General features: G+C 40.1%; 1 protein-coding gene across 3 annotated transcripts in view; it reads right to left on the minus strand.

Moving 5' to 3' along the window:
* Positions 1-27,090, minus strand: part of trhde.2 (thyrotropin releasing hormone degrading enzyme, tandem duplicate 2) — a 252,123-nt gene that overhangs the window by 122,923 nt on the left and 102,110 nt on the right. For all 3 annotated transcript variants that reach the window (XM_046040346.1, XM_046040347.1, XM_046040345.1), the window contains one exon: positions 18,245-18,399. In XM_046040346.1, the coding sequence (XP_045896302.1) occupies positions 18,245-18,399 (155 nt within the window). The remainder of the gene's footprint in view (positions 1-18,244; positions 18,400-27,090) is intronic.

Consider the following 27,090-nt stretch of genomic DNA (forward strand, 5'->3'; position numbering starts at 1 on the left):
CAGAAACAAAAGCAAAACAAATCAGAGCAAAGCGGTTCAGCCTGAAAAAAGACAGACCGAAACAAGGAGACCGACAGGGAGAGGTTTGGTGACTCTCAGGTTAAATGAATTTGTAAAACTGAATGCTAAATACTCTCTACTTTCATACTGTACTAAACTACAAATGACACCTCCCGGAAGCCACAGTTCTGCTCTACAAAGATTCTACCCGGTACAATAGCACTTGGCACTGTAGTTTTTATTTTAGCAAACAAACAAAAGAAATAATGCATTTGTTGTGTACTATTTCCAGTGAAGGATCAATTCTCATTTATCCATCTTAAACCTATAACTAAATTTAATTTAAAATTAGTTTATTACATTTTTACAGAAAATGCAATTGTAGTGAAGACAAAAATATAGAATAGGGAAACAGGATAGTGGCAGGACCCATTGACACATTTCAATTTATTGCCTGTGTAACCACCTTGTATTTTTATATACACCAGTGCACAACATTGTGGTCACCAAGTATGATGGTGAAAGCACACAATTTAAGAATGTGATTTATGTATCAATGGGAAATAATGGATTTAAACAGTCAGCCCCAACATGTGATTTTTTGTTTTCTATATGTATGTTTTTGTTTGTCTTTAGTATTTTATTGACCAAATTACAACACACAATAAACACAAGATATCATGTACAGTTCACACACTTTGAGTTAATATGTGTAGCGTCACTGTGTTTGTGGTTCATTATAGCTGTGTGTGTGTGTGTGTGAGATCACCTACTGTTTAGTGGCTGCAGGAGTGTGTGCAGCTTCACTAATAAGCCTCACACAGACACAGAAACACACACTCGAGGTGTTAGATGTTTGTTTACGGTCTGTTAATTAGCCTCAGACATGAGCAAGAGGCAGCACAACACACACACACACACACACACACGCACACAGAGCTAAATATAACTGTAGTCCTCTAACATTTTATTATTGATCTAACCCTCTTGTCCTTTTAAAAGTTTAACAAATGTTACTTTAGCTTGGTTTTTAAGGAATAACCCAATACAGTAGCCCAAATATTCTATATATTTACACATGTTGGGCCTTGCCTCTAGCGCCACCAGCAGGTCAACATTTTTATTTGTCCATTACTTTGGTTTATAAAATAATAAACCATTCATTGTGTCCCGTCCTAATAAGAACATGTTATGCTACACTTTTCTTTTTGCTTAAAACACTGCTGGTTCGTGGTGAGCCTCACAGAGCTGATAGCATGGCTGTAGACTTTTAATCTTGTTTTCTCCTATCTCACATTCACACATCAGTCTATGAATGTGCAGTGCAGCTCTGGTTGTCTTTTTTCTTTTTCCTCTGCAGAGACTGTGCATTTTGTTTTTGCACAAGTTCCCAGATGGTTAATATTTTGATGAATTTGTGCTGACAGATTTACCTTGAGTTGTATCCTTACTCTAGTTTAAGAGAAAATGAGCTGGACGACAGAAATACAAAACAATAGTTGCTAGACTTTTAAAACCTTGTCAGGTGGTCAGGAGGTCACGGACCAAAGGTCACAGCACTATACATGGAAGAAAAATTCTCTGACTCCAGACTGAACTGATGGAAAAGGAAAGCTGAGCATTAGCGTGAGTCAAATATAAAATAACAACATAAAGTAGAGAGTGCGAGAGAGATAGGTGAAGCAAAAATAAAGAGAAAGTAAAAAGTGAGACAGGTAGAGAGAGAGAACAATGAGATGATTTATGGCTCCTTGTATTCTAATGAACTCTATGCAAACATGGTCTGCAGTAATAAATTATCCACTTTGAACCAAAACACTGCAGAGAATAATATACAGCCGACAGCTCCACACATACCACAGTACCACAGTGTGTGTACTCCTGTCCTTCTATCCTTGTGAGGACCAGGTGTACATTTTCAGACAAACTAGAACATTTCAAGCATTTTGTTGCACCTCATTTACTACTACTTATACCCATAAGCAGATGTGACATCATGTAATGCAAAGTTAGCGACTTGTGTGTTTTAAAAACCTTACCTCTTTTGCCTTTTTCATTATAAAGCATTTTATCTTCCTAAACTACTTGGCATGATGAACAGAATTAAAAATCTGTCGGAAGTCGGGTTTGCTCATTTATCAGAGTAGCAGGTTTATTAAGATGATCTTGGACAGGAACTATGAAGCATGAAGGCGCTCTCTGCTGAATGTTTTGTTACAGTGAAGAGAACAGGAAGGTCACACATCAATGTAATTAATGTATAGTTACAGAACAATCATTCATAGGTGTAACAAATTCGATCCACTCACACCAACCTTATTGAAGACATTATATTTTTAACAGTAACTTTAAAAGCACTTCTATCCCTAAAACTTAATGAAGGTCATTGAAAGCTTCATCAAGAACTCGAGATATCCTCATGAAGTCCTCAAAGATCACTGAAACCTCCATAAGAACTTCTGAAACTCATTCAAGGACGACTGAAGGCTCTTTAAAAACCTTGGACCTGCCTTAAGAACATTTGAAACATTTATGTATTCCTAGAAATGCTTGAAAGACCACTGAAACAACTCAAGAGCTACTATAACTGCATCAAATACTAACTTCTCCAAGGACCACTGGAACATTCTCAGTAATCACTGTCAGCTGGTAACTAAATTTGAGGAGAAAAACAGACCATTAAAAATGCTAAGAAAGGCTTTATTTGAAAATATATAATACGTCATTCATATAGATGTAACTTGGGCCTAGATGTTTAACAAACTTGAGGACAAGATACCCAAATCCAACATGCATAAGCTAAATAAATAAAAATAAAGAAACCGGATCTAACATGTCAGAACCGCTCCGAAAGACAATGAGGCCTGATAAAATGTGACTGCCCTGAACAAACCCAAACAGTCAATTACAAGTTTACATTACATTTAGCTGACGCTTTTATCCAAAGCGACATACAATTGCTACGTTAGAGGTCACACACCTCGGGAGCAACTAGGGGTTAAGTGTCTTGCTCAGGGACACAATGGTGGACGGGTCACAGTAGGGGATTGAACCCAGGTCTCTCCCACCAAGGGCATGTGTCTTATCCATTGCGCCATCAACACCCCGTATTATCACCACATTAACATTAACACTGGCGGCAGCATGCTCCAGGCTTTGCTCCAAGGCAAAACATAACTAAATAATTAAGATCTTGAAGCTGGATGTTGACACCGTTCCGTCTATAAAACAGGGGTCACAAGATTAAGTTATAATGATGGACAAGTATTCAGTGGTGCAAATTCTTCCGGTGAATCTGGGTTATTTGGGGCCATACAGAGTCAAGGCCTCTGGGGCAGTTGTGTGCTCTGCCTAGTTGGTAATCCCAGCAAGTCCTCCAACTTAAGCAACAACAAAGTTCATTTTAACCAACCTCCAAATACGACTCTAGCGTGTCCTAAAATAGCGCCCCTCCTGGTGCCGTTTGTCCATGCCTGCCAAAACGTCAATTTCGAACTCTAATTCCCGACCGGTCCTACGTTTTGGAAATCACGTGACCTACGCTACATGACAAACATGTGGAGACCGCAGCGACAAAAGAAGGTGAACCCCAGCCGCTAGCAGATGCACAGCTGTTGGGTTCACCGGTCGACATGCATACAATCATTGACTTCGGTTTAGGCAACCCCCCCTGTAATGGTTAGGGTAAGGATTAGGAGGGCTGTCAACACCTTTAACACCAACATCGTTAGCTAGCTAGCTAACGCTAGTTAACTTTAGTGAAAATATCAATCTTGTTTACACAGGAACCGAATGCTGGTCTCCTGGGTGAAAAGCAGCTAACTTACTATCCTTCCAGCCAACCCATCACCTCTGGAGTACAACTTTATGGTTATTTATTACACATGGCCATCGTTGTCATGGGTTTGCGTTGTATGGCCACTAGGGGTCACTGTCACAAAAACGTAAACATGAGTCGGAATTTTGTGGGGCTAAAACAACCTATATGGTCGTTTTTCTGTGGAGGACAGGCTCGGTAATCCAGCCTTGCACCACAGTTCACGCCCTCTAACTCACCTCCAAAAACATGTTCTCCTCTGATGATTAAAACGCAGCACATGATAAGACAGTAGGGTGACCAGATGTCCCGAAAAATTCGGGACAGTCCCGAATTACGAGCAGTAGTCCCGACTCCTGTTCGTTTTTTCCCCAAAATTAGACTTAACATGAGTTTTGATTATAGCCTAATTAATCATTAAATACTGATTGTTGTGTAGTTCTCTTGCTCCAGCAGGGGTTGCAGGTTATCTGTAGCCTACATTGTGTCAACAGCGTTGTTAAAGCCTAAAAGTAACACTTTTTGTGGTTAGTGAAAGTTATAGTCGACAGAGTCCTCTTGGATCCACATGGGCAAAAGAAACATTTACACATAGACCAGAGACTCACTATCATCAACTACCTCCAGTTTGGGGAGGCAGCGAGTCACATTCATCATATACATTTTTTATAAATTTGTCGGTAAGTAACTGACTGAGGTGAAACAATTCTCAGCTGATCATTTCCAGGACAAAATTTCTTAAAGGGTTTCAGGTTTCAAATTAGAATAGGCTTTGGTGGTTTGTAGCTGTGAAGGTGTTTAAGGTTATGATGAAAGTAAAGGAAGCATAGTATGTCCACTGGGAATCCTTACAGTATGTGCACACAACGTATTTGTTAAACACCCCTGACTCTGTCAGTCAGCCAGAATACATACTGTGCCATCTCCTCCTGCATATGGTTGAATTAATTAGAGAGAGAGAGAGAGAGAGAGAGAGAGAGAGATCAGCAGATGAAGAGAGTAAATCTGTTTTCCTGAATCTCGTCCCAGTGTTTTTCTTTGTCTGTTTTAATTAACAGAAAGCTGATAGGAATACATTGAGCATCTCCTGGCAGACAGTGTGTGTGTGTGTGTGTGTGTGTGTGTGTGTGTGTGTGTGTGTGTGTGTGTGTGTGTGTGTGTGTGTGTGTGTTCACATTAGAATCACTTTAACCATATGGAGGTTTTCAGTTCAGCGTTGTTCATGACAATCAGTTGATAAGTACCGATTGTGTGTGTTAAGTCAACTGGACACACACCTTTATAATTTGTACACATTACTGTAGACCAGGGGTTTTTAAAGTGTGAGGCCCAGGGGGGCTCTAAACAGTTTCAGGGGAGGCTGAGTGAATGGAAGTGAAAAAGGGTTGGGCGATGTCTGCAAAATTTCCATCTGACGATGTCTGCAATGACACATCGGGATGGACAATGTCATCGGGTGCGCGGGCGTGTGCATGCACGCTGGATGCAGAGGGCGTAGATGTTGGTTTCAGTTGTTTGATAGGCTGCGTCATTAATAATCCGACGTGTGGCTCACCTGCTGCTGTGATAACGGATCGCGGGAGGAAATATACGAAAAAAAGACGAGTTCTCAGTCTTTTAGGCGACTTTATATAACATACTGCTGATGGAGAAAATGGTGCAGAGGGGGGCGAGAGAGACAGAGAGAGGCGGGGCAAGCCGGGGTGTTTACCTGAGGTGTAGGTGTGTGTGAGTGTGGGGAGAAGAGAATTCCGAGGCAGGTGCAAAGCAACAAGAATGCCTATGCCGGCTCTACGTCGTGATGTTGTCGACCCAACCCTAAAGTGAAACAATATTACATTACTTATTGCATTAGTTATCAAAGGGAGATGCTGACCATCATCAGACCAAGATCATCAAAAAGTGGTCTTAAGACCGGTCTCAAGTACTAGAACACTACCCGTCAGAGTCAGAAACTAATGAATGCCTTAGGACAGAACTTTTTCAAAACTATTTGGTGCAGTCAGAAGTTATGTCAAACAGCAATATAAGGTGTCTATGGGATCAAATAATATAATCATGACCCCATAGGCATCCAGGAATTGAGCAAAACTTACCAGGTAAGCTAAAGATGTGGTGGGGGGGGGGCACCGTTTCCCAAGCTTTGTCTGAGGGGAGGCCCGCAGTGTCAGACCTTGAACCTGAGAACTCATCAGCTGGAACACATTACATGTGTATCACCTTCCTAAATCACCTCGCCACCTGGCCACATATGCTGTTTATGACCTACACTCATCACCTATCAGCGCATACCCACATCACCTATAAATAACTTGTGGACACAACTCAACGCTGTACAGGTTCTCCAAATGAATGCCAAATATGTCGTTGGTCCATGGTTCCCACTGCAAAATAGTTAAGTGTCTTCTGATCGCACGCCACTATTGGCAGCATGACATTGCCTTTCTCCTGATCTTACACCATGTGGTTAAGGATTCTTTAGGTGTAAGTACAAAACCAACTTGGTTAGAGTTGGGGAAAAATGATGGATTGGTGATGGCGCACAGATAAGATGCTTGCCTTTAGTGTGGGACACCTGGGTTCGATTCCCACTGTGACATCCACCATTGTGTCCCTGAGCAGGACACTTAACCCCTCGTTGCTCCAGAGGCGTGCGACCTCTGACATGTATAGCAATTGTAAGTCGCTTTGGATAAAAGCGTCAGCTAAATGAATAAATGTAAGAGCCATAATATCTATGGCCACTAGAGGTCTTGAACAAAGAAAATGATGCTCTCGTTTTCCTTGGGAGAACGATCTCGGAGGCATCTTTATCTCTAGGCCTTTATCACCTGCACACATCACCTGATCAAGTTTCCTGTATACAACTTTCATAATTATAAGCTGAATCTGCAGCTCTCCTCGGCTTTACAAAGTTTGTAGTCAGTTTCAGCTAATTGTTTATCTGTCTAACCCACAGCTTCACTGTTTTGGTTCACTCTCATCGCACTCATGGTGTTGTTTTCGGTTGGAGCAGGCAGCTGTTTCCAGAGAACAGGCTGTAAAAACCCTGCTGCTCAGCAGCAAACAGCAGACAAACAGAGACTAGCTGGTGAACATAGTGGAGCATTTAGCAGCTAAAGAGCCAGATATTTCCCCGAGGATCTGGTAGAAACTAAAATAAAAAGAGAATACCAGACTTACATTCATCAAGTGACACAAACACAAATCCAAATGATTGATCATGTCACTCTGTAACTGCTGAATGTATAAATTAAAATTTTATAGTACTTCCAGAAAGGAGATTATTTGGAGCCAAAGCCTAATGGCCACCAGTGGTGATGTAGCTTAAGGCACTTGGGACACTGGCTTTAAACTGTTAGGTATCAGCTGTGTTCATCTCAGTGTCTGAACTAATCTATTGTATAACTCCATCTGTGTTGATAGAGAAAAACAGCCTGTCTGCTCACATTTCAGTCCACATGTTTTCCATCTGTTCACCTGAGAACAACAACAACAACAACAGCAGCAGCAGCAACAGCAGCAGCAGCGTATAGTATGTGCACTCTGAGCCCGTCAACAACGGCAGCATGTATCACCCATCTGATGTTAAAATCATCATGTATATATAATATCCAGTCTATGATACAGCCGCCGGATGAGAAGAATCAGGCGGCTGTGTCTGAAAACAAAATAAATCCCTCAGATTCAGTCTAGAATATACAACAGGAATAACAATCAGGTCTGCATCTGTATTTATTGTGTTTATTTTATTACTTTTACCACATACTCTTATCGTGTATTCTGTTATGTACTGTGTAGTTAATTATGTATTTTTTATAGATTCTATATTTTATTACAGGTATTTCATGTATTTTTTAAATACTCCCCTTTCAAATCCTTCATTTTGGAATTCCAAGGGGCATATTCAACAGGCGCAGACCAAAATCCCTCTGGAATTGGATAGACTTACAACCAATCACAGCAACTGAACGTGTGATGCAGAACATGCACATCTCACAGCACAGATAAAATTTAAGCTTTGTTAAGTCCCACTGAATAGTAGCTTAGGGAAACTAGCAAGCTCCTATTAACATTCCCAGGCTACATCATGCCAAACAAAATGTGCAAAGCAGTGTTGGCAACTTGTGCCACCAAATGCAGGAAATTAGCACACAGTAGCGAAAGTCAAGTAAAAATTCAGTTATATATAACAATGTGATTATGCATAGGCATATGTTAAAATGTTAATTCTGTATAGCCTCTGTGTCATAGCCTTTACAAACATTGTCCAAAAGTGTCATTATGAATGTATTGTCTTCCTTAATGCATGGTGACCACTGGTTGTCTTATTCGCTGTCAGGCTGGCTTTCTCTGTTCCAATAAATAAAGGTCAGGGACAAGAAAATGACCGAGTTGGCATCTAGCTTCCTCAGCCTGTGTTCGCTCACAGCCAGCTCTATACAGCTTTCTCCAGGGGAAAGAGAACCACATATGTCAACGTTTTAAGTGAAGGAAAAGAGGAGGGCATAACAGACAACATTGTGTTTAAAGAGCTAATTTAATTCTGTGTACATATCTACTGTCAACAGCCTCAAAACTTTCATATAAAGTTATCCTTTTTGTTTTTTCCCCTACTTTTATGTTAAAATATATTTTTTTCTATCCACCACCTAATCTCTGTACAGAGTCATTACTATGAGCTTAATACACAAATATACAATATTATTAATACTCAAAAAAATGCGAGTGTTCTGCATGTATGTGTCTGCTTTTTTTGGATATGTGAATTGCACCTTTTGTCAAATCCCTTCCAAATTCATTAATTAATACTGCTTGGAGGTCTGCACGGGATATTTTTAGATGGTGGGGCCAGAAGGCAGTACAGGGGCAAAAGTCCCAGGGGACGGGGAGAGTCAAGCTGATAGGTTACAGACCCCAAAGGGCAATTTGTTTTAGTCATTATTATTATTATTATTATAATCATTACACACACACACACACACACACACACACACACACACACACACACCCCTTCCTTTCTTTGTGAGTGCACTGACCTACAATCCCTTGAAACTTCACATTGCCACTAAGCGCTTTACCAAAACCCCAACAAAGAGGATTAAGTAAGTAAGTAAAATAAATTATTTTTGTCCCAAGATGGAAGATAAATTAGCGTGGCTTAATTACTAACCTTTGATATTTATTTATCCACACTAGCAGCACAGGGATGGTGATACTGGCCGGCTGAAGATTGATTGGACTGGACGCACATTCATGGTCCCTAGAAGATAAATCCACCTGACTTTGATCCCCTGACTCCTCCTCTACCATGATAGATAATGTCTTGACTACTATTGGATGGAGTGCTCATCACTCGTTTTCATCTAGTTTTCACTTTTTCATCTAGTGCCATAAGCAGGTTTTCACTAATCCAGTGAAAAATCTCAGGAGCTACAAAATGAATAGCCATGAAACGTTGCACAGACCTTTCATGGTCAAGTCTACTGACTCTGGTTGTCGGGTTATCTGGGGTTTGGCTTCAGTGACTGACTTAAACTCGAAAAAGGCTGATGACAAAGATGGCTCGCTCCTTAAAATCTTCTTTCTTAGAATTTATTTAGTTTTCCACAACCATCAGTTGTAATTCATACGTCATCAATGGAGTTTGATAGGTTGATAACCTTTAAATGCAACCAGAAAAAAAAACAGAACACACATCAGCTCAGTATTAATTTCTATGCAGTGATTTACTATCCAAGCCCCTTATTTAAATACTGTAATATTCCAACTGTACACCGTCAGTGTACAGTTTTAATAATTAAGCTATGAAAAAATTAAACCTAAATCAATTTAATATTTGAAATTTGTCTCAACACTGGTGATAACCTGAGTTTTAGTATCGCCACCATAAGGTTAGCATTTATGGTTTTGGTTTAAATGTGGCGACAAAGTCCACAATAAATTGTAATAACTTTGGGGATCTCTTAATTTTTCATGTAGTGCAATCATCAGGTTATAAAATTTATTTGTCTAATACTGTGTCCAAGGAAGGTTAAAATCAAGGGCAACCGGACTTGGTTGAAGATACTTGAAGAGGTTTCACCTCTCATCCAAAGAGCACATCAACACTGCATAGCCTCACTGAGCTGCCAGTATGACTTAGCCTTGTTTATATTTACCAATTACTCAAATAAGACAATACATCGTCTAAATCTACAGTATCTTTTATGAACCTGTTTCTGTGAGACCGTGAGAAAAATGACAATATAGGTCATTTGTGCAGCACATTAGTTTAAGTAAAATAGCGTTACTGACTTCTGTCATCAGTCCATAAAACTAACCAGTTTCCTAAACCTAACCAAGTTTTTTTTGTTACTTAAACCTAACCAAAGTGCGACCGTTTCACAACGTTAATCATGTGTTTAATGTTATGTGAGGTAGGTCATATGATTACGTAACATAGTTAAGCCTCATATGTTTTGTTTTGGAAGGCATGGATAAAATGACCTATGTTGTCATTTGGGTTCGAGGACTTGTTGGTTCCTTCTACATCAAAACTAGACCAAACTTATATAATGATACTTTACCTTAGTGATGGCAAGTTCGAATCTTTTGACAGACTTGTTCATTAAAATTAACTAATCTTTTTTTGAGTCATTTCGTTCATTTGAACTAGGCTGGTTATTGCGGCGCTTCAGCCCTCTAGTGGGTGATTAAAAAACAGCGCTGTTCTCAAACAGTGAAGGCTGCCTGGCTTGCTTTTTTTGACAAAGTATAATGCACAAATTAACCTCTTGATTACTGTATATCATCATTATATAAACCCCCCTGGACCAACAACCAAATTCAAACCATGTAAAAACCACAGAAATATGTTGTCAATATGTAATCACCACTACTCCGGCTAAATCCTTCCATTTTCACAATCTCTCCCGAGTATACAACTAGACCAGCCATATAAAGGCTTATTTATATAATTACTATCGTTATCTCTGATGTGCTCATTCATACAGTAGCCTAACGTCCCCATCCATGAGTAAAATTCTCCAGACAGAGAAACACACATGAGCACATCGCTCTCAAACACTGCAGGTTGTTCACCAGTCACGAGCTGTGAAACAACAGCTCGGCTCTGTTGGTAAATAAAAAGGAAAAGTTACGTTGCGTTCTCTGGCGGACCAGATCAGCTGTTAGCTGTTTACAGAGCTAACGCTAACGTTGCTACGTGGCTGTGTTTTAATGACCGGGTCTTTTTGTTTTGGAGAGGAGACGACCTCTGAGGTAATTCGGCTCCAGGTAGAACTCTGTCCCAGAACAACTCTCATCAGCTATTAGCTGTAATGTTAAACACTAGCAGGACTAAAGTTACGGTGCGGCTGTGTTAAAACTATAACTTAGCACAACATCACTGCGCTGTAATAATGTTATGCTTTATAAAATATCACATAATTAACAAAATAGCTATATAATGTTACCTGACGGCCGACCTGCCTCTCATTCACCGGCGCCGGCAGTCACTCAGCCTGCCGAGTGAACGAAAGACTGAGGTGGACTCATGTGAGCGGTGAACGAGTCGTTCATTCCTGCTCCACAGTAGCTGTCACGTGAAAAATGAACGACTCAAACAGACCCACAGCTGAGAGTCTAACTAATCAATTCTGTTTCCTGTGCTGACGGAGCCCAGGCAGCTGCCGTGTGACGAGTGAACGTAAGAGTCCAAGATCCTTCACGCATGCGTGAACATGAACGAATCACTCACTGAGACAACCCGTTCCTCCCGAGTCATACACACGATTAGGTCTTATGAACGAAACGTTCTTTGAACGACACAACACTACTTTACCTTCATCATCTGTTAAACTAAAGTACGTACTGTTAAAATATCTTTCATCTGAAGAGATCTGCCTAAACTCAACCTAGGCAGATCTGTTGTCTAAACAGGACTACTAATATTATGAATTTAGTCTATAGTCTAAGTTTAAGTAAAATAAAAAACAAAAAATATTGCACTAAGGATTGCTGTATTAATCATCATGCCAGTTATGTATGTAGATTTATACACTTGAGTCTGAGATTAAATTGGAATTTAATGCAATCTGTATTGGCATATAATTACAGGATACGTTTGATAACTATTTTTATCAATGATTTTAATCTAAGAAATCCCCACAGTGTGCTAGTATGAACAGATTGCTGTTTCCAAAATATGATGAATACATAGCAGACACACACACACACACACACACCATGTACAGCTTTTCTCTGAACAGGTTTTAGAATAAAAGTCTGTTTCTGTTTTCCAGTTAAACTCCTTACAACTGAGCTAGCTGATTATTGAAAGCTTCAAACAACTCTCTCTTGCTTTGGGATTGTGTGTGTGAGAGAAATAAATGGATTCAGAATGAAATGGAGTGCAAAGCGGCAGACAAAACATTACTTCATCATCTCCCTTTCTTCTCCCTCTCCCCTCTAAACTAACAAAGCAGATGCACAAACAGACAAAAACAAAAAGTTGAGGAGAGTCAAAACCAGACACCACCATAACTATATTTTTACGACATGTCCAATAATATTTATGACTTTATATGCTGTAGAGCATCACACTCTAAAGCTTAACGTTGTTAGTTATACAGTCTGTAGCCTGAAGGTAACGTTCATCCAGACTCAGCAGAGAGAAATGCGGCCACATCCTGGAGGAATTTAAATGAAAACACATTCTTCAGTCTGCCAAAGGCGCCGCAATATTTACACTGCACCTTTTCTTTTTCATCATCAAAATGATTCCATACAGCACTGTGATTACTAGACTGCTTCAGCTGGTTTGGACAATTGCAAAAAAACACAGACCCTCATTTACCTTTTGTTGTATCTAGCAAGTTTTGTTTTATTTGCAGAGATTTTAAGATATCCTGTGATTCTAATACTACATGAAATATGACCACTAACCAATGAATTATATTTACTTAGTATTGAGGGTGTAGGCAGACATTTCAGAAATATTATATTCCAACACCTCAGGACATCAAACCAATCTATCGTCATATGTAAGCGGCTATCCGCATACATTTGTGTGCTTTTGGTCCGGGAGTATTTTCCATAGTTTGGGCACCTTGTTTCTAACAAATGGAAATCTTAATGTTACAGTGTGGAGGCAGTGACTGAGAGGATGACGAGAGGGAAGCTGAAAACCATCATGGACGTCACCTCTGATCCTCTCTATGCTGAGCTGAGGCAGCCCAGGAGCTCCTTCAGCCACAGACTCATCCAGCTCCGAACTTCAAAGCGCTTTGGAAGCTCATTTGTGCCGTCAGCCATCAGGCTCCACAACACCACAGCACCAACCTGACGGATTTTCACAATTATATTTCAGACATTTATCTGGTTGTAAATAATAATTATTGATTGTATTGTGTAAATAGTGAGTTAATCCTTCTATAATACTGCATCTGTTCTTTTATATTCCTTTGTGCTGCCATGTCGAGCAAAATGTCCCCTATGGGGGGGATTAATAAAATTATATCTTATCTTATCAGAAAACTCTGCAAGCGACAACAAGGATCTTGAATTGGATTCACAATTTAATAGGGAGTCATTTTAAAGACTTGAAGATCGGAGTCACATCAGTAGCGCAGAGGCCATCGGGATTACTGGGAGATTTCCCAATGGCCTGAGGGCCGTTTTGGCATGCCATTAATTGTCAACTTGACCAGCGACAGTGATAATATGGCAAGCTTTTTTATAATATAGCAAGCAGGAGAATCCACTATCAGACGCATCTCACCCTCTCGCTGCAGTGTCCCTGCGAGCCCCAAAGATGACATCCAGATTCTTGTCAAACAAGAATGTAAAGGTTGAGTCTCATCAGAACTGTACACCTTTTAATCTTATGATATTATCCTTGTCTGTCATCACACTCGACTGGTCACATGCACATACACTTCAACACAACATTCAGTCAGTGCGTGGAGAGCGTGTGGCCGACACAGGAGAACGAGATAAAAAGAAAAGACAGAAGTGAGGCTGAGATGGAGCGCATTAATAGCAGAAAAGCCAGGAGGAAAGTTTTGCTAAATGCAGTAAAATTACAGATATCTTCATGAGAAAAAAAAAACATAGGCTACAAATTAGGGCTGCCCTCATATCATATCGTCACTACCTTTCCAGAGCTGACTTTATGTTTAAATAAAAATAATCATGCTGTGTAGCAGGAGATGCGCATGTATGGAAATAATTTGGACCTTTATACTTGTTTCTGTCATGTGGAAGTATTTCCAGTTACTCACAGCTACCAGAGCTTCATGATGATAAAGTCCAGTCTGAGGAAATGCCAAGTGCAAAACAAATAATCCAAATGTGCACAACAATGATATAGGCCTTCATAAATATTTATTCCTGTTACCTTAATTATGGAAGTGCACTTGACTAACTCTTAAAACTGAAGACACTTGGCTGTTTTTAACTGAAAGTAAATATACGTGGTAGGCCTATACCCGGTCTGTTGGAGATCTGGTCTGGACTGCAGTTAGATTCCCCTCCTGAATAATTATCCCATGAAACATTTGAAACATGAGGACTTGGTCAAACGCTCTGCAGCAGCATTATGGATGGGATGTCTTGCTAAGACAGGTGGAAAGGTAGTCACAGTAGCCTAGAAAGGGTTAAATGAAAGCATGAAAGATCACCTCCATCTCAGACGTCTATCAGAGATAAGAGAGTGGAGAGCCACTCCAGGGCTGACCCAGAGATACCCACCCACTGCCTAAAATCTGTCGATCATGATACAGCAGACCACAAAGTCAAAAGCTGCTCTGAGATCCAACAGCACTTTAACCGAACATTTTCCTGCGTCGTGAGCACTAACGCTTTTGGTAACAAATCCCTGCAGCTAGTTGCTAAGCTCTGGTTCAAAGCCTCCCCAGGAGAGTGAAGGCTGTTCGTTTGAGTGAACCGACTCTTTGAGCACAGAGGAAATACAAAACAAATGTTGCAAACAAACATGTTGCTACATGTGCAATTTGTTAAATTAAGTTCATTCTTTTAATTGGTTACTTTAATCATTGTGAATGTTGCTGTCTCTTTTTTTGTTTGTGTGTTTGAATTCTTGCACACGTGTGTTTTGTGCAGGTTGGTTTATGACAGAATAAAACAAAACCACTGATGGTTGACAACTGGTTGATTTGAGAGTCTGAGCTCCAACACAAACAGAACTGTTCTTAAAAGAATCAGATTGTAATCCTCACCAGCAAAACTGAACGAAGCTTAGCTATTTGGATATTTTTCAGTCTTGTGCTCCCTTTCTGTCTTTGTTCATCTTTTTGTATCTCTTATTCTCCTTTAACAGATGTCGTCTCCATACTTATCCCTCCTTCACTTTGTTTCTCCGCCTCTTTGTCTCTCCGTCTCCTACGCTCCATCTTCTATCTCCCTCTTTCTCTCGCTCTCTCCTTCCTGTTGCACGTCTGTCTTTATGGTTTAAGCCGCTCGCCCGTTCACGCTCCCTCACTCTTTCTCTTTACTGACTGAAACCTTTAAATTTTATTCTGCTTCATCGTGTCTGCCTGCTTGTCACGTATTCAACGTCGTACTGTAAAAACAGGATCATTTCCTCTGCTGTTGTTGGTGCCCGAGGAGATTTGCAACACACACACACACACACACACACACACACACACACAGCTCATTGGTGTTGCGGTTGAATCTGTTTTGACTTCTGTCACGTTCAGGCTGTTTACAACCGGATTATTTGCATCTGTTAGAGGAAAAGTCTCCTTTTTTCCCCACCGTGGGTTTCATATCAGGGTTTCCTATAAACGTATTTTTCTATGTAAATTCAAAGGAACATGCAGCTGAATGTGAAAGGCCATCAGTATTTTCACAGCAGCAGGTTCAGGCTCAGTGACAGCAGTGTTATTCAGTATCTGCCAACATACTATCAACAAATTTAGCTGCAGCAGGTGTATCGTATTCTCTTAAGGGCCATTTTTACCTCTTAAACATTATTTAAAGCTCCACGCTGATGTCTCTAAATGCCTACACATGAGGGGGAAGCAATGTGCAAGACTTGAACAGCATCATATTTAAGAGCTATAACGCCGTCAGGAAATCAAAGGAAAACTACTAGAAAGCACTCAGAGAGGTAACAAGTATTGTTTACTTCTGCCTGCAGACTCCCTTAAAAAGTTATTCAAATAATAATAATTTTGGAAAGTGCTTCTGGATCAGCATCAAAATACATGGAATACATGTGCAGAACAGTTCAGTTCAGGAGTTCATGAGACAGTGGGGGAAATGTTTAGGAATACCGTGTCTTGCAGTGCTTCTTCACCAAAACTGATCAACTCTTCTCGGGTTGTGGCTGAACTTTCTACCAAATTTCTTTAAAAATCAGTTCATACATTTCTAAAACATACTGCCAAGTGGCAAATTACAAAAACAACAAAAGGCAACAAAGCAATCGCCCCCACGGCCGAGATAATAGGCAAACACAGATCATTTAAATAAAGCAGCTTCTTTTTTTTTTATGGCAAATGTTTTAGTGGGAATCAAAGCTTTGCCACATAATCAAAAGACACTCAGTGGAGCCGTTACTGGCACATTACAGCAGGGTTTCACCTTGTGACTGATACTGTGAGCTTTTTTGACTGTGTCTTATGAAATGTTTTAGCTCCCAATATCCGTGTTTCCCTAAGACTAAGAGCTTCAAAAAAATATTGATATTTATTAATTAAATATTAAATATTAAGTATTTTGCTATCAGAAAGTCAATTCGTTTATAGAGCAAATTGAAAAAACAAGTGTTGAAATTTGAATTAAGCGATTAAATAGGTGAATAACTGTAACAGACAAAATGTAAGCAAAGCCGGGGGAATTGATAGAAACATGATTTTGCAGAAATACTGAAAAGATGTGTGACCCAAGTAGAGGCCAGCACAACAGTAATTACTGCCTGTGTTTACCAGCTGTGATGAGTTAGATTATATGAATCAGTGCGGGTAGGTTGAGCTCTGAAACCGACCGGCACGCTGCCAGTTTTGGCACACAAAATGACACACGCCATTCATGCCAACTTCAACTGACAACTTGTGCAGCATGTTAACAAAATCAGCACCATAAACAAACCAGACCAAGAAACACAAATTTCACACGGTTGACTCAGAATGGAAAAGGTGCTATAGTGTAAATCTAAAGTTTACCACAGCGTCTCCACCACCTGCTGCCTCATATGTTGCCTACACCCCATTTTTCTGGCCTTGCTGCTACGTAACAAGCAGCATGCTGGTATGTAGTAACAGTAACATCAACTGTTGTGTTAATTTCATCTTCATCAAAGTCTGATTCAAGGGAGAGTGAATCTGTCCACGTGTTTCCATTGAATTTATTTACATTCTTACTGCTTGAATTTCACCTTTAATAAAGTTTTACTGAAATGTTTTTGGCCCGTACTAGCGATAGATGGTAGAGGATGATTGCTTGATGATTTTCCTAACCTTTTGTCTAGTGCCATCATCAGAACTGAATCTCAGAATTTGGTTTCTGCCCACAGGATTTTCATAAATCTTATTTTGTGTGCATTTTTCATACACCAAATTTCACCATATTTGTTTGGAAACTTTGGATCTCAGATTTAAAATCTCTACTCTAAAAGGTTAGTAAGTGTAAGTGTCCGATGACCTTTCTAAGAACTGTTTGTCATGGTGTCATTTCCAAGGTTTATAATGAACCTTCAAGCTTAAAGAAAAAATGGCTAGCTAAAACAACTATTACAGCCAGCTTGACGTAATTGTTGATTAAGGTGGTTATTGGGGCTGCGCGATTAATCTAATCGCAATCGCGGTGTCGTCATGTGCGATTACATAACCGCAAAAAGTGTGCTGTGTGTGTGAGACGCTCCTCTCAGTTTGCACTGCAGTCTGCACACTTCTGTCTGAAGTACAAACCACAAAAAGTAATTTATGTGCAGTGAGCCCCGCCTTTAATTGTTCAAAACATATCCAAAAGAAATGCCGGTGGGCTGGTCGCTCTGTCACAGACACAGTTACAGAAACGTTACGTGTCGTCAGCAGCTGAAGCGGTCAGACAGAAGAAAACTGGGATAAAGAAGGTTTGGTTTTGGATTGCTGGCCAGTTAACGTTAGCTGTGTTGCTGCCTTTTGTTTTTCAACTTTTCATAAAGCCGACGTCAGTCACTTCTCGTCAACTGACCAATCACAGCCTGGATGGGACGGGACATTAGAAAAAGTTTGACGTGCTACAGCAAATCATTAAATGTTGAACAATATGATTATTGACAAGTTAATATTTAGCTTTAACATATTGGAGACCAAGTTGCTAACGGATAATAAAGTTGAATTGAATTCCATATAATCGAATCGCAATATTGTCCACAAAAATCACAATATAACCTTTTCTCCAAATCGTACAGACCTAGTGGTTATATTTCCCTACCTGGTGGCAGATTTCGTGGACGACGACCATGGTCAGCTCCATCTGATAGGACGACGACGACACCTCAGCGTCCAACAGGATCTTCTGCTCCACGAAGACGCTCAGCCCCCAGTTCTCCATGGCGGCGTAGGGATGTTTGGGCACAGCCAACAAGTCTGGAAAGCACACACACATTATAGCTTTTCAACACATGCTGGATGTGTTCCTCCATTAATAAACTCCCAGTCAGCTTCATTCAACGAGTCGCCACCATTATAATAAAAAGCGATGGTCGCTCTGACAAAATGACTGCCGGCATCAGCGCAGATCCCATTTTGGGTTAAAATTAAACTCATGAGTCATTTTAACAACCTGCCAAAGAATCCTTTTATCCCCACAACATGGATCTACAGAGTCTTCAGATATAACTCTACATATATCTGTATGAGAGAGAGAAGCAGCCAGACAGAGAGATGAGGAAAGATACGAAGAAAGAAAACAAGCAATAGAGTAGAATGAGGACGGAGGCGAAGAGAGAAGGATTCCTTTGAGCTGAGAAACTTTGAATAAGCGGGAAGGAGGAGAGCGAAGCCCAAGAAGGAGTTTACCTTCAGTAGAGAAGATTTATTAGAGTGGTGAGGAAGTAATTAAATGTCAAACCTCAGCAAAAGTAGAATTACCTCGCTGGGCAAATAGTCAAGTCAAAGTGAAAGTCATCCACTGAGAGTTTGAGTAAAAGTCATAAAACAAGTGGTATTGAGTGTACTCACATATTGAAAGCTCAGCTGAATATAAAGACACAACAAAGTTATGTGACTATTTTTTCAGAGGTATAATTTCCTTGTCCTTACAGGAAATTTAACTTAACCCTGTACACCTGTTGCTGTTGTTGGCCAGATATTATTTTTAGGCTCTAAGGATGGCTGAAGTCGTGCTACCACTTCCAGACTTCCACCAGACTGTAATATCTCAACAAATATTTGATGGATCAACATGAAATTTGGTGATCCGGATATCTTTATCTAGGGCCATCATCAGGTCAACATTTTACTTTGTCCAGCATTTTGGTTTATGACCAAATACCTGCAGAACTAATGGCGTTCCCATCAGCCTCAGCTATACTTTCTGTTTAGTGCTAATTTGCACGTTAGCATGCTAAAACATTTAATAATGATTGTGAACATTGTCATTGTGAGCCGGCATGCTGTAAGAGAGTAATTGTCTGTATTTGTATAGTGCCTTTCTAGTCTTCTGACCACTCAAAGCGCTTTTACACATACGTCACGTTCACCCCAGCGCTCAAACGGAGCGGGGAATCGAACCGCCAAGCTTCTCCTCAGCCACAGCAGCCCCAAGAGCTGCTGGCACAAGTGCTTAGTATAAGTCAGGATACTTAAACACTTTTGGTATATAAGCTGTAGTTTAAAAGCGAGTTTTTAGCATGTATGTCCACAGGTTTTCAACACACACAGAAAATATAGATGAACACTCAGTGTCAGAGATGTTGTAACATGTTGATTTAACATGTTTAAGCCTTTATCATGTCCCCATCATGCTTTGGCTGTTGCAATAATTAGGTGTAATGTTTTACTGGAGTGACTGAGTTAGCTGTGGGCTTCACCTGAGCCCCATTTTTTTTTTTAGCCTTGTTGGATACATTTATTTTATTTTATAATGTCGTGTTGTTCTGGCTTCTTGTAGCTCCTGTTTCAACTATTTCTCCAGAAAATGCATTAATACGCTGTTTATTTACAAACAACAAATAAGTTTTTTACTTGATGTCGGATCATGTTTTTTTATCCACATAAACATTTCTGCAAAGTCCATACGTGTCTGCAAAACATTCCCTGACAAAATATTAAATTTGTTTTCCATACCACCCAAAACCTTCTCAGGCCTAGAAGCCTAAAACTATGCAAGACTTAAACCAGGTCTCTGGTGTGAAAGTCCTTTATGAGTGTTTATCCTCACAGCATGCTGAGAAAATCAATTTGCAGTCTTTCCAGCAGTGAATGACGTATGTTTGATCTGATTTGACTTATTTATTAGACAGAGAAGAAGAGGAGTTGCTGATTGTTCTGACCGCAATTGTGAATATTTTATACAAACAGTGAAACAAATTACTCTGTTTGAAAAGTGACATTTGTAGTGACAAACCAACTCTGCCGCTCTGCAAATGTTTTTGGCCTCTTTTGGCCTCTTTTGATTTTTCAACACGATCATTGTTTTGGTCTCTAAAAATCTGCAGACAGACACAGTTAAGAGACTAGCGGGTGAAGAAAGTAGAATATTTAGCAGCTAAAGAGCCACATACAGGTTTGGGAGGATTACTTTAAAAATGTAATCCAGATCCAGTACAATTACTAATTACTTGTTAAAAAATGTAATCCAAGTACCATAAAATAAAAGTAATGTAACCTGATTACTTTTAGTTACTTTTGGATTATTTCAATACCAAATACGCAAATAAAGACGAGAGTATCAAAGATGCCTTGTCTGCTTAGTGGATTATAGAAACATACAATTATAGGCAGCGGGTGATTCAAACTGCTCAGAAGATCATTGGTACCCATGTTCTGAGCATCAGTGATATCGGTGAGGTGGCTACGCAGAGCCCAAAGGATACTAAAGTACAGTACCCACCCCAGCCACAGCCTGTTCACCCTGCGGCCTTCTGGGAAGAGATACAGGAGTTTCTGCTGCCACACCACCAGACTACAGAGCAGCTTTCCCCCCCAGGCTATCAGACTCTTAAACTCTAATTGATCCTCAGCACTGCTGTAGCAGAGTTACAAACTCAATTTCACTTTATAACCTCTTTTATGTTGACAAAATAAATCTACCTACCTATAAAATTTCCCATTCTCATGAAATCAAAATCGATGTTTAAATGTTTTTATGTCATATGCCTTACTGGGCCTATATGTCATACGGCAGGATCTGGCCCATCAATGACAAAAAATGTTGTTTTGTAAGTATTCTTGAAGATATTTTAGTGTCATTTCCTGGAAAACGATTTTAAAATGTTGATGAATCATCCTGCATTGGGGGCCTGTATTATTTAGTGTCCAGTAAAAAGCCTTCTTAATTTTAGTGACTCTGCTGAAAAATTGTGTTTTTGGGACCGGGCACCACTGATTACTGTACAAAAGCACAACTCTATTTACAGATTTTGGGGAAACTGGATTCAATTTCATGGAAAATATGTTCTATTTTTCTCTCCAATGTTCCCCGGCTCCTCTGTGATTTACGAGTTCCCTGATAGACTGATTGCTTTACTTGTTGCAGTAGCAAGTCAGCTAACTGTTGCTAACTAGCTGCCACTATCAAATTAGTTCAATTAGCCAGCAGCTACTGGTCAAATTAGCTCACTCTGCCCGTATTGTGAATTAGGAGCACCAGAGTGTGTGTTTAGGTTTACACCTTTACTCAAGCACTGGAGGTTTTCAGGTTCAGGTTTTCAAGATAGATATTTATATATATATATATATATATATAATCATAAATTATGGTATAATTTAGAGGAAAACAACAAGTTGTTACCATGGAAACCTGTCAATCAGGCTAAAGTGACTCGGCACTGTTTAAGTTTAACCAGCGCATTTGAAAAAGCTTATTAGGGGTTAGCTGTTCACTTTCTTTGGTGAGTACATTTAGTTTTAAGACTGTTGTTCGCTAGACAAAGTTATGAGCCCTGTTAAAATGACAGTTAACGTGAATTACAGAGGCACCTAGCTATGCAAGCTAGCTAGCTCCACACAGAGCCATTAGCTCCACCGTCTCGTCCAAATACGGTCACGTCCGGTACTGCTGGTTGTAAAAGCTCAATATGGCGGCACCCTATCGGCCAAACTCGAGGCTTCAAAGCGGCAGTCCACAAACCAACGGGTGACGTCACGATGACTACGTCCACTTCTTATATACTGTCTATGGTTTTTACAGGAAACGCATAAACAGCAAATAGCAGTGGGCTTTCTGTTTCATGGAAACTTTCTGCTTAAAGAAATCCCTATGTGTAATCCCAGTTTTTCCAAAATGTACCTGTAATCTGATTATGTCTTTTTTTTTTCTGTACTGTAATGGAATACAGTTAATTTATATTTGTATCCTGATTACGTAACGCTGTTACATGTAATCCGTTATTCCCCAACCCTGGCCACATGTTTATCTCAGGAGTTGGTGGAGACCAAACCAGAGCTAAAAACTGAAGGAAAAAATGTATAATTGGTCCACAGTCAGTAGAAAGGTTGAGTTGTTTAAGTGAAAAGTGAAAATAAAAACAAGGGGAGCAGGAAATTGGTTTCTTTTCACAGAAGCAACCTGATTAAAAAGTAGGAGGAGAAGAAAGAATTGAGGTGAAAAGTAGGTTTCTTACTATAATAGAAACCTGATTGTTTTTCAGGAGGAAGAATGTGTGTTTCTCTCCAGTAAATGGGCGAGAAGAGTTCAGGTCCTCATTTAAATTTTAAATCAGCATCTTTGGCATTTCAGCTGCTGCAATCTTCATCACTGTTAAAGGATCACGTGTTCAGACAACAGTACAATGGGATCTAAACTTGAACCAAGCAGTCACACTCCTCGTCTGGCTGGGTGATTTTCTTTTCTTTTGCTCAGCTTGATTCAGGTTTTCACTCTCTCAACTGATTTTTATAGAGGCACAGAACAGAAACTGGAAAAAGAAGAGGAGAGGAGAAGGGAAAGAGAAAATGTAGAGGTAAAAAATATATATATTTTCCTACAAATTAGAGCTGACAGAAGGGAAGAAATGTACAGTAACCGGTACATTTATGATGGTGTCATGTTATATCCTAAAAACTGGCCAGGTTGTCATGAAGTTTACACATTCATACTCCCCAGAGGATGAATCTTATTGATTTTATTGGCCATGTGACTTTTCTTTTTTCCCCATTCACACACATGCATACACTGATGACGGAGGCTGCCATGAAAGATGCCAGCACGCCACTCATCAGAATGGATTAACATTTTGCTCAAGGACCCGGGGATTGAACCGCCGTCCTTCTGATGAGTGGGCAACAAAGTCTACTGCGTGAACCATAGCCCCTTGAGCCTAAACCTCCAGGCAACACTTTAAGTCTCAGTTTGTGCATTTTGTTTTAGTTTCTCCATGGACCGCTGTCAGTCTGAAACTGTCAATCATCTGAGCAAAGAATGACATCACTGCAGCTTGACAGCTGTCAATCGTCACATGATCTGTGGATTATTGTTGCTGCTCTTGTTGGCAGGTAGTATATAGGTAAAACACACACACAGAAACACACACTGACAGCGTAACGGTAAATGTAAAGCAGACAAAACACACAAAAGGTAGAAACACTCCTCCGGCGGGAACCACAGACACACACACACAGCAGCCTATAAGCTGTCTGAGCGACTTTTCCTCTCATTTTGTATTCCATTTATCCTCACTCTGTAATCACAGCCTAGCAAACAGCTTACTGTGTGAATGTGTGTGTGTGTGTGTGCGCATGCATGGGGTGGTAAGTTAAAGATTGCCCGAGGGAAAACATTTAAAACTTAGTTAAAGAAAAAAAGCCATCAAGCCCCACTTCCTGTTTGATGAACACTGCAAGTCAAAGTGCTGCTGATACTTTCAAAATCAGTAGAAACAATAATCAACATTTAACTGATTAATCCTCTACTTAATTTATCAAGTCATCATGATCCTGTCTGTGTGTCTTCTTGGAGAGTCTGGGTTTTAGTTCTATGTCTTTGTTCTTAGTCCTGGTCCTTAGTTCATGTTTTAGTATTCGCTCCTAGTTCTTGTTTACATTATTTTGGTTTAGTCTGCTCTGTACTCTGTGTTCTGTGTAGGTTCTTTGTAACATGTGTTTTTATTCATTTTGCCCCACGTCTGCCTGTCAGGTGTTCTCTCTGTTTTCCCTCGCTCTCTCTCTGCCTGCCTGTGCCTCGTTAACCTCGATCCCTGTCACCTGTGTTGCTCTCGCCCTGCTCGTTAGTCCCTGTGTATATACACCTGGTGTTTCTGTTTAGTCTTTGTTGGGTCATTACGGTGTGTTGTAGTGTTGTCTGCTCAGTCTTGGCTTGCACGTTCCCCATCAGTTGTTTGGATTGTACACCTGTTTCTGGACTTTTCTGTTGGATTACCTTGTTTGTTTGGATTCCCTGGGCTCAGCCACTACGTGTGCTCGCCTTTAGTTGCATTAAATAATCACTGAACTGTACCAGTCCGCCTCCGTGTCTTGCATTTGGGTCCACCAACCTGCTCTACCTCACACACAAACCTGTGACACTACAGCCGTGCTGGCAGCATGTAGGCTACTCCGGCACAGTTTTTCTTTGAGCGAAATGCTAATGTCAGCGTGTTAATCTTCACAATAACAATGCTAACATGGTGAAGTTTATCAGGTATGTTAACCATATTCACCATCCAACGAAGGTTAAAAATCAAGGGCAACTGGACTTGGTTGAAGATACTCGAAGACGTTTCGTCCCTCATCCAAAGGACTTCTTCATTTCTGACTGACTGGCAGGGAAACTCAGCTAGCCTGCCAGTTTTAACCTTCGTTGGATAACTATGACCTGGATGACTGAGAATCTTCATAGACATATTCACCATCTTTGTTTAGTTAATGTTTGCGAATTAGCAGGAAACACAAAGTACAGCTGAGGTTGATTGGAATGTCATTAGTTCTGCAGGTCATAAACCAAAGTAATTGGTACATTTTTGACCTGATGATGACGCTAAATGACAAGTCAGATCGCCCAAGTTATTACAATTCATCATGAGCGGAACATGAATGTCTGAAGTACATTTCAATAGTAAAGAAATTTCACTTAAACCACCATTGTCATCCTGATGGTGGCGCTAAAGGAAGGAGCGCCAAAGTCACTTAATCAAACGTCAATCCCACCAATATTTTTTTGTTTCAGTCTGAACCAAGGAGGTGGACCATCTGACGGACACTGCCATCCCTTTAAGCAACGTGGCTTAAGATACCAAACATTCTCTGGTTCTAGCTTCTCAAACGTGAGGATTTGCTGCTCTTTTCTGCTTCATATCGTATATTAAATATTTTCTTTGAACAGATCCAAAGACCAAAACAGCTTCACAGCAGAGAGCAGAGCTCAGTCAACTGTTTGATTTTTGTGTTTAAAAGCGGAACTCTGCAGCAGCTGTCAGTCAGCTCTGACGGGATGTTAATCAGGTAGGAATGCAAGTCATATTGCGACTCCTTGGGCCGCCGGATGGCCTCTTTAACCCAGCATGCATCTCTCTGGCAGAGCGAAGGCAGTCATGAAGACCCGCTGTGTTAAATGTTTTAAGGTCTGTGCTGCCTGAAGGCTGGAAATATCTTCACACAGACAAGACATTAAAATAATTCAATGTGAAATGTATTGTGGATTATATTTCTGTTATGAAAGTTAAAGCAGATTCCTTCTAATAAACAGAAGTACTGAATTAAAAATGAAATGCACTTCTCTGTAGCCTTAATATCTAGCGGTCGTCTCATGTGTTCACTCGCACAGAGTGGAGAGACTCGGTCGCGGTGGATATTTTACAAGCAGGACCAGGCAAAGCAGCAGTGAACACAGTTTAGTTTTATTTTTATTTTTTTTTTTTGGCAGGGGGCGGGATTTTACAATCACAATGCCTGCTCAACCATTGACCAGCTGTCAGCCATTGCCAATGGCTGTCTATCGGACCAACCCTAGTCAAGACCCATCGGCGTCAGTTTGTAAGGCACTGGGGATAACTTTAGCATCATAGTTAAATGCAGTGGGGGAAGCCCTGTAGCATCAGTTTGACAGTAAACGTAGGTATGATATTTAACACAAAAGACTTAGTAAGGAGGTAGTTGGGACTTTGAACCCGGAGAGTGCTGTTTGTGTCCGGTGTAAACCAAAAAGTCAACAATATTTTTGTTTAAGTAACTTAAATAGCATAAGTTACGCAAGTGATATAAGTTAGTTTATGTGTTAACTGGCGTACATAGTTATTTTAACCCAAACCATGATCTTTTTCTAAGCTTAACCAAGTTTTGTTGCCTAAAACTAACCAAATTGCAACGTTTCACAACTTTAATAACATGCCGTTTCAAAATGGTGATATTTCCAAACGCTAGCATTTTATTTTGAAAGTAACTGGACATTGCATTTTTATTAAGCGTTGCTAACTTGACCACGGAGCGCTAAGCGTCTAAAACTGTTGCAAAAGGGGTACCCAGGGGGTTAAAAATCGATACCAAAGGGCCAAAGGACCAAGCATCAATATGTGATGAGTCGGGAGTGGGAATGTGTTGCACTTTAACATTTTATATATTTCCGTAGGACCATTTCTCTGTCACTCAATATTGTATTTTTATTTGAAACGGCAAACAATGGTAACCAAAAACTAGAGAGCTAATGCTGAAAACATGCCGACAATAGGATCAAATACAGAGTTTGATTTCATGAAAACATTAAGGATTAGAATTTTTCCAGATAGCTTGACACAGTTTGAAGGAACAGGGCTAACAGCAGATTTTGTTAACACATAACTGATAATGTAAAATTAGGTTTATTGGCTGATTGTTCCAGTTTACCACTGTCAAACAAAAGGACTGAAAGAAAGAGAGAGACAGTCTGTAGTTGCCTGGAGACATAAAAACAGCTGCTGCAGACAGAAAAACTCTCTCACTCAGACACACTAGGTTTCCCAGTTTTGTCCCAGTTTTCCAGCTGCTGATCATGAAATGTGACAAAGTCCCAAACCCACAGACATCTGCGTGCAGATCTTCCTCCTTTTGTTCTAATTAATAGTCTGTGCGTGCTTTAATAGGAAGAGCGAGAGAGTAATTCATCTACGTTGCTCTCTCCCAACTCATCGATCTTATATAAAAAGC

The sequence above is a fragment of the Micropterus dolomieu genome, linkage group LG23 (genome assembly GCF_021292245.1).
Source record: "Micropterus dolomieu isolate WLL.071019.BEF.003 ecotype Adirondacks linkage group LG23, ASM2129224v1, whole genome shotgun sequence".
NCBI lineage: Eukaryota > Metazoa > Chordata > Actinopteri > Centrarchiformes > Centrarchidae > Micropterus > Micropterus dolomieu.